The sequence below is a fragment of the Nematolebias whitei genome, chromosome 14, assembly GCF_014905685.2.
Source record: "Nematolebias whitei isolate Nwh7 chromosome 14, NemWhi1, whole genome shotgun sequence".
Classification (NCBI taxonomy): domain Eukaryota; kingdom Metazoa; phylum Chordata; class Actinopteri; order Cyprinodontiformes; family Rivulidae; genus Nematolebias; species Nematolebias whitei.
In genome coordinates, this window is record NC_056511.1 from 37,450,539 (window position 1) to 37,463,640 (window position 13,102).

Here is a 13,102-nt window from a genome sequence, read left to right on the forward strand (position 1 = left end):
AAAAAAACGAAGTCCAGATGACATGATTCAACCTTTTTTGTTGTTATATACCTGGATGACTGAGAAAACAAACTTTGTGTTTTTGAAACCATTAGTGAAAAGGCCAGACTTCAGGGGTATCTGAGGCAGGCTTGAAACACAAGAGTCAGGGTGGCTTCTGGGTAATACCAGATGGCTAGGCCTCAGACTGACAAAGCCTCTTGGATGAGGGGCAAAACGTTTCTTTTTAACAAAAAAACCAAGTCCAGATGACATGATTCAACCTTTTTTGTTGTTATATACCTGGATGACTGAGAAAACAAACTTTGTGTTTTTGAAACCATTAGTGAAAAGGCCAGACTTCAGGGGTATCTGAGGCAGGCTTGAAACACAAGAGTCAGGGTGGCTTCTGGGTAATACCAGATGGCTAGGCCTCAGACTGACAAAGCCTCTTGGATGAGGGGCGAAACGTTTCTTTTTAACAAAAAAACGAAGTCCAGATGACATGATTCAACCTTTTTTGTTGTTATATACCTGGATGACTGAGAAAACAAACTTTGTGTTATAATATAGGGATCTCTCACACAGTATAGTCCTCAGAGCGTGTGTTGGGGATGTCTTCATCTATTTATCCATTATTGAGTTGTGGAGGCAAAAGTTCCAGTAAAGAAACCCAGACCTCCCTCTCCCCAGGAAGACTCTCCAGTTTGTCCTGGGGGGACCCCGAGGCGTTCCCATGCCAGAGAAGACATCTCTCCAGCTAATTCTTGGTCTGTCCCAGGGATTCCTGGCAGTGAGACATGCTCGGACAAACTCCAAAGGGAAGCATCAATCATCAGAATGCAAGGGAAGCAAGGGATGGAGGCATCCTAATTAAATTAACCACCTCAACTGACTCCTTTCGATGTGGAGGAGCAGCGGCTCTCTGAGGTACCCCCCGAATGACGGAGCTCCTCACTCCATCACTAAAGCTGAACTTGGCCATCATGTGAAGGAAGCTTATATCTGCCGCTTGTGTCCAGGATCTCATTCTTTCTGTCATGATCCAAACCTCATGACCACAGGTGAACAATATGTCCACACACTTGAACTCCCCACCTGAGGCAAAGACCTGCGCCGCCAACAAAACTAAAGCAGAGACGAGACCCTGAGATTTTCAAACCAGACACCTGGCTGTCTGCTCCTTGTGTACCGAAGAAGGAGCTGTGTTGAGGATGACTCCCAGCTTTTATCACACTAAATCTTAGCTCAGTGACTGTAAAACTGACTGTGGCATGGCGTTTTTCTGTTTTCTAACGCTGATTGTGGCGTATGTTTTAAATCAGGTTGACTCCAAAAGTTAACCACTTGTCCAGTGGTTCACAAGACATTTAACTAACATCACAGAAACAAACAGACAAAAAGATTATCGCCTGCCTTCGTCTTTTTGCTGCTGGCTATAAAAAATATCACAAGTACACATGTGATGTGTAGCCGACACAACCCAGGGCGAGGAACTGGAAGTTTTCTTTTATAAAACACACACAGAATCACCAGAGCGGTTGTGCTCCCTGCACACTCCTGGGAAAAAAGGATTGCCTATTAGTTTAATTTCTCTACAGTATCCCCCACAAACCATCACATTTACCGTCTGCAGCAGCCCCTCTAGCATACAGTAAACTGTGGGTGCACCAAGCAGACATTCTCCTCATGTCTTCGGCTTTTTTTTAATGGTGCCCAGTGGCCATAGCTGTGATGCATGACTGAGTCAGTTCTCGGTAGAAATGCTGCCCAACAGCTTTATGTTAATGTTCAATAAGCAGAAAAAGCCTTTCACCAAACTCAAAATAGGTTACAGGTATTATTTTTGACAATATGCTCAGAGGCTGAAGCTCTATTTGAACCAAAGTATTTATAAAGCATCTGCAGACGTCTTCATTATTTTATCAGATTTCTTTTTTTATGTGTGTACCGGGCTTGTTAGTACCCTCGTCACATATAAAGAGTCCAAGTTCATTTGCATTCAAAGGCATTTTAATTAAATACGCACCTTCCAGTCCAGATATTTGCAGTCATGGACACTTTCTCTTCAGGAATCCTCTGTGTGGGCTGAATCAGCTTGATTGGGGATAAAGCAAAAGCAGCATCCGTGACCAGGGGTTTGCTGAGACACCCGGGGTTCTTCGGGGAGACAATAAACAAACAAATAAATAAAAAGATGTGGTGGTAAAAAGTGCTAAATTAAAAGAGTTTGAACCTACTTTTGACGAGTTGAACGGATCAGATCATTGTATCACAAGAAGCGCTCAGACTGTCAGTGAGTTTCTCCATCAATCTACAAAGAGCCACATGAGATTGTTTGGGCATCTGGTAAAATATTAGTTTTGTTTTTTTGAAGTAGCGTCTAGTAAAAAAGTAATGAACAATCAATATCTTACCTGCTGTAGGAAGCACTTTTAACAACCCATTTGGGAGAAACAGAGTTTAATTCTGACCAGAATGTTGAGCTAACAGACTACACTCATAAAATGACAGAAAAACAGCTCTACCAGTTGTGCCATCTTTTATTGCTAAACATCTCATATTTAGACATTTTTACATTCATCAATTATTTTCTGTATCTATATGACAAAGACTAAATAAAACAACGAGAATAATGAGAGCTTCTCTTTTTACTTTACATTTGCTTTATTTAACAAAAGGACGGAAGGATTGTCTTGATAGCCATTGTCCCCCCCAAAACAGTGCTTTATTATATCCTAAACCCCTTGATGAGGTAGACATATATCTCTTTTATGTGATACCTTAAGGTCAGTTTTGATTCCTCTCTGCTTTGCTTGAAAGAGCCAAATGTGGAATAAGACATGCTAAAAAAGACGCAGCATCACCACAGGAGTCTAATAATAACATGTCAAATACTTCCTACTGCGATCCTTCAGTAACTATAATACTTTATTGTTAGATTACTCAAGCTCCACAGCCCTCCCTGTTTAATAAAAAAAACTTTCTTTGCAGAGTCCTGTATCATTTTTTTTATCATTTATCAACATAATTATGGATCCATTACCACTACTCTTATGCCTTGAATCTTTACGTGATCATCTAATGTCAATGACTCAATCTAAAATGTCCTTTGTTCTTTGAATACACCATAAATAGATTAGGTTTGATTAAATTTTAATGAACCTCAGGGGGAAGTGGGTCACAGCGGCAAGCAACAGAGAACAGGATACTATAAGAGAAATGGCTGCTGATGTTGCCAGAGGAAATTAAAGCAACAGGCAATTTTTTAAATCTTTCTTTCAAAATGGTGGATATATTGTAATGAATGCAACATTTTTATTTTTAAAACAATATATTAATGTATATGAGGTTAAAGCACAAATGGGGTGCACAAATATTCAGCAATGTTTACAAGAAAGTACTAATGTAACTTGATGTAAATTACTGGGTACACCTCAACTTTGATCAATTGGCATAAAAAGTATGGTGCTTTATAGAGCCCCTGCAGCAGATTCACTGATAATTTAATTTAAATATTTTCTCCTTAACTCTTCGCTTGTCCAGTTCCTATTTGTTTACCTAAACAGCCTACAATCAGCCTAATGGAGTTCAATCACGTGACTCAATCTTATATGCGGATTCATCCGAGTGTGTTGTTTACATTTATTGCATATCCACATTTCAGAACTGGGAATCAACATATGTGAAAAACTACTGAAGTAAATCCAACAACGTTCAGTCAGGTCATCAGGACGGTTTATTTTTGGTGCTGAGACGTTTCGCCCTCCATCCGAAGGGCTTCATCAGTCTGAGGAAACAGCAAAGAAAACTGATTTTCCACCAACAGTCTACTCCAAAGTGGAAAAAAACAGTTATGTAATATAACATAATATAAAATATAATAAATAATATACAAACATAACTAGTTTTTTCCATGTTGGAGTAGACTGTTGGTGGAGAATCAGTTTTGTTTGGTGTTTCCTCAGACTGATGAAGCCCTTCGGATGGAGGGCGAAACGTCTCGGTACAAAAAAGTAACCGTCCAGATGAACTGACTGAACATTGATGGATTTTATACATGGATTACTGAGCATGGACTTTGGTGTACTGAAGTAAATTCTTTCACTCTGCACTGTTTGACAAAGTTAAGAATAACATTTTTTATGTTTGATTTTGTAGTTTGCACTGAAAACTTTTAAGAGCCCCTATTTGAAAAAAATAAAAATAAAAAAGGTGGCATTTATGCTCAGTCTTTGAGCTATTTATTATCAAACCATTTCCACAAAATTATTTAATACTAACATGATGCATACAATAAAAAACCAGCATGTTCTCATAAAATGAGAAGGTTTGATTAGGTTTAGGATTCAGGTCTCTCTTGTAAATGAGTCCTCGAGGCTCAATGGGATTACTTGTCTAAATAAAGGTTGAATGAAAAAAAAATGTTGAGACAATCACACCCAAGCTTGTTTATAATTGATAAGCAGTGGCATCTCTAGGATATTTTAAATGGGGCGACCTTGTGGGGACCACTGAATGTCCTGGGGTGGCACATCAAAACCAAAAGCCATGAATTAATTTTAGAATTATGCTGTTGTCATATTTAGGAAGCTCTACTAATTCTAAAAAGCCTGGGGAAATAAAAAATGCACAGCAAGCAAAAGCTTGGGACTTAAGAGGATAAATCTAAAAAAAGTTAAATCTGGTCCTCTGGACATTCAAAAAAACAAAACAAAGCAAAACAACAAAAAAAATTAGAAACGTTTCGTCTCTCATCCGAGAGACTTCCTCAGTCTAAGTCTCAGTCAGACTGAGGAAGTCTCTCGGATGAGAGACGAAACGTTTCTACATTTTTTTGTTGTTTTGCTTTGTTTTGTTTTTTTGAATGTCCAGAGGACCAGATTTAACTTTTTTTTAGATTTTTCTTCCTGGATTATTGAGCATGCATCAGGATATTAAGAGGATAAAACTGTCTAACAATGGTGGGCCAGTGAGGGGGTCACCATTACTTTTTTGGAGGTGGCCATTGCCCGCCTGGCCCCCCATCTTGGTGGCGCCCCTGTGATGAAGTAACCACACTAACTTCCTGAATTTGGTGTATCAGAAAAAAACTGATAACTTGAACAGTACTTTATCCACGTCTGGTTAAAAAACACTACATTGGAATAACTTCGATTAAAGCTATTCGGCGTAGCTCGTAGATTTATACTACCTGCGAGACAACACTTAGGGAAAAGGAATACCAAGATTTTGTTTCGAGCTTCCTTTTTTCCGTTTTCCCGTGATGCACCGCGCTGTTTTGTGACGGTCCTCCTTTACGTTTTAAACATTATCAAGATCATTTTTCATAAATTCAGTTGTAATTTGTGTTTAATGAAGCGTAGTTTTAAGATTAATCGACAATTGACAAACGTTGGAGACCAAAAAGTTTGAAATCGTCGGGGTTTACTTTTGTATCGTGTAACTAAGGCAACGAAGACGTGCCTCGCGGGAGAAGTTAAAAAATAAAAGAATTAGCTAAATCCGTCTCAAACAATTTAGGGAGTTTTGTATTTTATATTAGGCTTCCGGTCGTTTCTGCTGAACATGGAGAGACATATGTTTGGAAAAGAAAAGCTCAAAGTGCCCACTGACTTCACTTCTCCGAGTAAGTTGTGAGTTATTGCTCCACTTTTGTTTGCTATGACCAAACCTAACCTAAACCTCACTGGCCAGCTTGTGCTTTATGATTAGGATTATTCGAAAGGGCACGTTTATCCATTTTTTATTAACTGTCTTCATGTCTTGGGTCTTATTTAGGAAATATCCAGGGGAACCTTGTCCCTCCGTCACATTTTGCCGCGACTGTCCCATCTTCTGGATCACACAGACCACCAGGACCATCACCCCCCATGTCCTGGTATAATCCAGGACCAACATCAGCAGGGGATCCCCTCCCTGCCCATGCATGGCTGGCCATCTCTCAGGCACAACAAGAAATATTAGAGTTGAAAAAGGAAAACCAGAGGATCATGATGCTACAAGGGAACATCATGAGAGGTGAAACGTCTGTAGATCACCTGTCAGACCACAAGATGAGGTATTTCCACTGAATGTTTTGTGTAGTCACAAGCCAAATTATTACTGGTCGGCTGTGGGACACTTTGGGTATCTAAAAAGCTCATCTTCTCAAAAACAGATCTGCTGAACGTAAGGAGGAGCGGTCCGGATGGGAGTCAGAGTGGCGCCTGGAGGCGGAGAGGCACAAAGCTGAAGCTGAGAGGTTGAGGAGTCAGGTGGAGGCCTTGAAGGAGAGCGCAGTGAGGAACAGGGAAGAAATGAGAGACAAAGACACGACCTTGAACAGGTATCGGATTAACTTGTGTCATTGTAGACGTACATCTTTTTATAGTTTGGTCTACGCTCTCTAAAAGATGGCTGTATGTGCTGTGAATGACTCTCACCTTGCACCACACCAAATTTTAACTGGTTATTTGTAAAATTAGTTAAATACAGTCCATTTTTATGTTTGCTAAGACCAGTCGGCTGTGACGGCCATGCACATAAACACAGGCAAAAACATTATCGTCTGTCTTTGCATTTCAGCGGCGGGTGAAACCGAGCTTAACTTGATCTAATCTTTGTGTAACAGAAGCCGTCATGAGCTGGAAGTGACGTGTGAAGATTTATCCAGGGCGAAGACTGAACTGAGCCAAGTCAGAGAGGAGCTCAGTCTCTACAGCGCACAAACAGAAAAAATGAGGTTACAGGTAATGTTGTTTACTGACAAAACATTTAATTTCCTCTCTCACATAGACAAGAATCACCTGAGACCCACTGCCATCTTCTAACTTGTTTTTTGCTGTTTGGATCAGGTGTTTTTACACAGTTTGGCAGTTTGTTTCCTCAACTAAGATTTGATTTGTGTATTATTTCTGCTTCTTACAGCTTGACAACTTGAAAGAAGAGTCTAACGAGGAAACAAAGAAGCTGAGGGGAGATGCAGAGAGAAGTAAAGAGGAATCCAGGGAGCTCGCTCTTCAGGCTGAAATGAGCAGGTTGCAGGCTGAGGAGAACAAACAGCAGGTTCTCAGACTGTTGGAACAACTGGAAGAAATGAAGCAGAAACAGGAAGTGCAGGTATAAATGGCAGGATCTCAGAGAGGAAATCTAAACTATAGTAAACTATATACATGTTAAAGGTTTCCCTTCAGACAAAGACTGTCTAGAAACATATCGTTGGCGTAAACTTCGCTGAGCTGTGACGTTTCTCGACTGGGAAGCAACTAAAGCGAGCCCTTCACTTTGGGGGTCAATGACATCATTAAAGGTTTCCTACTTGTTTTCTTTTTGCTTTTAGCTGCAACAATTGAACACATCCCACCATACAGAGTTGGATGCAGCAAGAAAAGTGAACGGTGAACTCCAGGACATGCTTCAGTCCAGGACTTCAGAGACGCTGCAGCTGAAAAATGCTCTGAAAGAGGCATCGGCTGAGAGAGACAGGCTCAAAGAGCATTTAAGGTGTCCTATTAAATCTAAAACGAAACAGAGCTACAGCACTTTTGCAGTCAGATTCACTGCTTTGAATTGTTTTGTTTTTTTGATAATGTTGCTCATTTTTCAGCCAAATGGGACAAGCTTTTGAGACGCAATCTGCAACGCTGCACAGCCTCAGAAATTACATCGGCCAGTTCGCCCCGGAGAAAGAAGAAAAGGAACGACTGAACGAGGCTGTTGAGGTGAAGAAAAAAAAAGAAGAAACTATACCGACTGAACTAACCTGCTGTGATGTTGGTCCATCATTACTGGGACATTTAAATGATTTCTTATTATGCTGAAGTTGAAGCCTAATTGATTAGCTTAGTCTTGTAATCCTGAGGCTGTGAGTTTGAGTCCAGTTTGCACCAGGGAGGGTATCTGACGTGAAATAACCAAATCTTTCATGTGTTGGCTCGTTGTGGGGAACCCTGCAGAAGGGAGCAGCAGAAAGAAAAACAGCAGCATATAACATCCATTTTATTGCCCGTTACCGAAGGTTAGCAAAATATCTTATGAACCAGAATGTATTTTAATGAAGCTAACAGAAAGTATTCTCCTAAGACCCAAACTCTTGCACATGTGGATGCCAGGTCCTAGGAGGTTAAATGAACATCTAAAACTGATTAACTTTTAGAGTTCATCCAATTCAAGATGACTGCCACAGACTATAACTATAACTGACCATAGGGACCATATAAACAGCTATAATTCAGCCAGTTTTACACACAATGAGCTAAAGATTTGTGTGGTAGTATCCGAGAGTCATCACCAACACATACTCAGAGTGCTACACATTCTGTAAGATCTTTTCATAAAACATTAGCATCTTTCCTGTTTGTCGGTTAATAAAATATCTCATGAAGCACTGAGTTTAATGAATTTCCCATCACTGAATATGCAGCAGATAACCTTTTGGAGTCGTCCCAATTCAAGATGGCCACCACAGCTAAACATCATTAGCTAATACAAAACATGGCTACAACTCAGTCACCTTTACAGATCTTGAGCTAAATTGTGGTGCGATAGTAGCTGAGAGTCCTCCTCAATACTTCCTATGAGCATTAAGATGTAGCTGTGGCTGCCATCTTGAATTCAAACTCATTTAAGGAATACCAGGCCTTTAATTTGTGTTGTTCATTTTTTAGAGACTGATTAAAGAAAAAGCTGCTCTTCAGACGACAACAGAGCTTTTGACCGTCAGGCTCAACTCAGTGAATGAGATACTCACCCTTCAAGAAGAGAAAATGGCTAAAAAGGTGAAGATTTTTCTTTATTTTTACAATTTCTTCTCATGACAAGTCAGACTTGAAGCCTTTGTTCATACCATGATGAGCAGCAGGGACTGCTTCTTCCAGTCTGAGCATCTCGAGTTATTAGCTGTAATGATTTTAAGAGTAGTTTTCCTCTGGATAAAAATCTTCATGGAATGTAAAAACACCTATCTCACACCACACTGAGTTAAAATCATTAAAAAGAACCAGGCTTTCCTGGGGTGCTCTGATGAAAATGTAAAAAGTTACACTGGAGGTGAGCTATTACTGCACTTTGCTTTAGAAATTGCTCAACAAAGACTCACCAGGTGCAGTTCACTTTGAGGTTTTTGAGTCACGGTTGCGCTTTTGTGACACAATTAGGTATTTTCGAGCATTTAACCCCTGAAAGGTCCTTTAACTGTATGACAAGTGTTGCTTAGATGAATTAATAATGGCTTCAAGTAACCGTTTTAAATATTTATTCCACCATAAAGCAGTCAGTTTTTTAGAGCTACGTCACACTGATATAACAATATCAAATTTAGATTACTTTTTAAAATTTTAACTCTTTGAGAGCCTTTAGTTTTGAAAAGAAAAAAGAAACAAACCTCCACTTGTTTAATTTTTTAAAAAGTAAATAAAATATTTATTTTATGGCAATTTTTAAGACCAAAATGAGTTCAGGGAAAACCCTCAGCCCACCAGAACCTTCAGATCCGGTAGCCAAACAGGATGCCTTGATTACATGCGGCTTGGTCTGAAAGGGCAGTGTTTCCTCTACCAATATACAAGCGGGGCGCCCCACCCCATTAACAGAACCGAGCACCCTGCCTACCAACACCAAGCCCCCCCACCCCCGTTGACAGCTGTCAGCATTGATGTAGCACGGGGCACAATACAAACGCGCTAGCAAAAATGCTACTGACGTACCGCTCCAGCCCCCACCCTCGTTGATAAAAACCAGCAACAACGTAGCGCTAAGCTAGCAGGCGGGCAACACAGACGTGACTCCGTCCTCCACCACCACCCCGTCGACAAAAATAAAATGTGACGAGCGCCCCGCCAAGGGAACTGATCTAGGGGAAACACTGAATGGAGTTTTTTTAATTTTTTTATTTTAAACTCTACTCATGTTCTGTTTTTTGATTTACTGACCAGAGTTTCTAAATTCTTGTGAGTGAAATGCTATTGAAGATAACCAGATCATGATTTTCCAGTAAATTCATTAACAGGCTCCATACAAATGTTCAGAGGAGAACGGGGAATATTTTATTAGGAAAAGAAGCTAACGTCTTATAATATTTACTTGTTTTACACAACACATTGAATGAGATTGGATGAAACGTTATATATGTAAAGTATTCCAGACAGTTTATGCAAAAGCTTCATTATTTTTCTCTTATGTACTGAAACCCCTGAAGAGTTCTACAGAATGCTTCTCAGCTCACATACTCTCTGTACTGGTAGCTGAAGTGGTGTGTGTGGGTGTGTGTGTGTTTCATCAGAGCTCAACAGATCCACTTATGAAGAACAAATCCGACGTTCTTCAAGTTCTTCATCTGTGGCGAGAGAAAGTGTTCAAGTTATGCATCCAGCTTCGCTCCAAGGATATTGAGATAAGAAGAGAGAAGGACGGACTTCTTTCAGACGTATGGAAGCAGCCGCTGGTTAATCAGACGTGTCCGAATGTGAAAAGGAACGTTAACGTGTTTGTTTCAGGTCAAATTCACGGAGCAGCAGCTCCAGCAGGAGCAGCACAGAACCACCGTGCTCCAACACAGTCTGCACGACAGGATGGCTGAGCTGGACCTGGAGAGAGTGGAGAAAGAGGTTAGCACAAGAACGACGGATGTGATTTACGCTGTTGTCTGGAAAGTTGATGACGCGCAGTAACTTTGGGTCTATTTAGGTAAACGATGAACATCAGATGGTGCTGACTGTGCAAAACTGTTGGTTCTGTAGACATTTAAAGAAAAACTATAAAAAAAGAGCATTCCAGTATAAACAGTAAATCTGATTTCTGTTAGAGACTCTCTTAAAGATGTGTGTTTTTCCCTGCCAGGTATTAAAACAGAACTTGGCTGAGATTCAGAAAGAAAACGCTGAGCTGAAGTCGCAGAACCAGAAAACAGAGGCTGAGATTAAAACTTTAACATCAGCTCTGCAGAGGTATAACTATTTCATCAGGGATTTTTTTTTTTTTTGGTTGTATCATTTTAATCACAAATAATTCTCATGTCCTGCAAATTAATTCCTGACTTTACAGGTTCAGTCAGGAGTTTGAAAGCAAGCTGACGGAGGTGGATGCAGCTAAAGCTCGACTCGACAGCTGCACCCAGAGACTTTCTTTTGCTAAAAGAAGAGTGGAGATGATCCAAGGTACAAACACGTTGGAGGGTAATGTGTTATTAAAAGTGCTGTAGTATAAACTGAATACAGTACAGGTGCATCCCAAAAAATTAGAATATCTTGGAAAAAGTAAAAAAAAAAAAAGTGAAACTCATATAGATTCATTCCAGACAGTGAAATATTTCAAGCCTCTATTTCTTGTAATTTTGATGATCATGGCTTACAGATAATAAAAAGCCAAAACTTAGTGTCTCAGAAAATGAGAATATTCCACAGCCAGCTTTTGGTACCTTTGTCAGTGAGGGCAGGAGACAAGTCCTGTTGGAAAATGAAACCAGCATCTCCATAAAGCTCATCAGCAGCAGGAAGTCTCTAAAATGTCCTAGTAGATCCTGACTGTGGACTCCAGAAAACACAGTGGACCAACATCAGCAGAGGACATGGACCCAAACCATCACTGACTGTGGAAACTTCACTCTGGACTTCAAACAATGTGGATTGTGGGCCTCTCCGCTCTTCTTCCAGACTCTGGGACCTTGATCTCCAAATGACTTGAGAATTTACTTTAATCTGAAAAGAGGACGTTGGACCACTGAGCAACAGTCCAGATCTTTGTCTCAGCCAGGTAAGATGCTGACGTTGTCTCTGGTTCAGGAGTGGCTTCACTTGAGGAACGAGACATTTGTAGCTCACGTCTAGGAGTTAATCAGCTGATTAGGGTTTACAATATTGAACCTCTTCACAATGTTCTCATTTTCTGAGACATTGAATTTGAGTTTTTCATTATTTGTAAGACATAATCATCAAAATGACAAGAAATAAAGACTTGAAATATTTTACTCTGTGTAATGAATCTATAGAATATACGAGTTTCACTTTCTGAAATGATTAACAAAAATGTTCAACTTTTTCACAATATTCAAATATTTTTTTTAAATGCTCCTGTATCTGTAAAAAAATGTCCGTGAAATTGTTCTGTTTTTTCAGGTTTAGTCATGAGAAGAACCGCGCTACAAAAAATCGAACAAGCTTGTAAACATACAGAACAGGACAACAACAGGTAGGATGTTACTTTGTTTATATAGTTTTACAGTTTTCTAATACTTGGTGTGGAATATGCACACAGCTGTGAGAATGTTTAAGTTGGTGAGGCGTGCTTTGCATATGTATACATTTTTCTGAGCTTGACACAAAAAAATCATATTTTCAAACAAATGCAGCGAAATGCTAATATAAACATTATATTTTGGACAAAATATTTATAAAACTGCAGTCATAACCTAATCTGTGCAGTTTTTTTTAAAGTAGTTGTAAATTGCACACAGATAAACCACAACAGGGGCTAGTTTATTTACTAAATTAAAGGCCTAGTGTTCCTTTAAGCAGTGCAACTTTGGCAGTTTGTGATAATATCTGAAAATGATAGAAACAAATTAAAATGTAAGCAGCACAAATTAAACTCCATTTCATTTTAGGACAATCTACCTTTTTCAGTCGGAAAAGGGTGGATTGCCCTCTCTTCCACATTGGGAATGAGAATCTGCCTCAAAGAGAGGAGTTCAAGTATCTCAGGGTTTTGTTCATGAGTTAGGGTGAGAAGTTCAATTACCGGTATTCAGGAGAGACTTGAGGAGAACCACTGCTCCTCCACATAAAGAGGAGCCAGTTGAGGTGGTTCAGGCATCTGGTATGAATGCTTCCTGGGCACCTCCATAGGGAGGTGCTCCAGGCATGTCCAACTGAGAAGAGATCCCGGGAAGACCCAGGACACGCTGGAAAGACTGTGTCTCTCGGTTGGCCTGGGAACACTTTGGGGTTTTCTTATAAGAGCTGGATGAGGTGGCTGTGGAAGGAGATGTCTGGGCCTCCCTGCTCAAACTGCTGCCCTGTGACTTGACTCTGGAACAAGCTAAAGATAATAGGTGGATGGATGGATGGATGGATGGATGGATGGGTGGATGGGCAGATGGATGGGTGGATGAATGGATGGATGGGTAGGTGGATGGATGGATGATGGA

The 13,102-nt window shown here is 40.1% G+C and overlaps 1 protein-coding gene across 1 annotated transcript in view; it reads left to right on the forward strand.

The window, feature by feature from the left end:
* Positions 1-5,456: 5,456 nt before the first annotated feature.
* The window catches only part of cchcr1 (coiled-coil alpha-helical rod protein 1), a gene marked incomplete at its 3' end in the record, with an annotated part of 8,400 nt that continues 754 nt past the window's right edge, over positions 5,457-13,102 (forward strand). Inside the window, 13 exon segments of the mRNA XM_037688097.1 lie at positions 5,457-5,608; positions 5,761-6,040; positions 6,140-6,307; positions 6,593-6,710; positions 6,889-7,080; positions 7,301-7,464; positions 7,568-7,682; positions 8,628-8,738; positions 10,241-10,384; positions 10,455-10,565; positions 10,798-10,904; positions 11,002-11,114; positions 12,072-12,144. Of these exon segments, the coding sequence (XP_037544025.1) occupies positions 5,548-5,608; positions 5,761-6,040; positions 6,140-6,307; positions 6,593-6,710; positions 6,889-7,080; positions 7,301-7,464; positions 7,568-7,682; positions 8,628-8,738; positions 10,241-10,384; positions 10,455-10,565; positions 10,798-10,904; positions 11,002-11,114; positions 12,072-12,144 (1,757 nt within the window).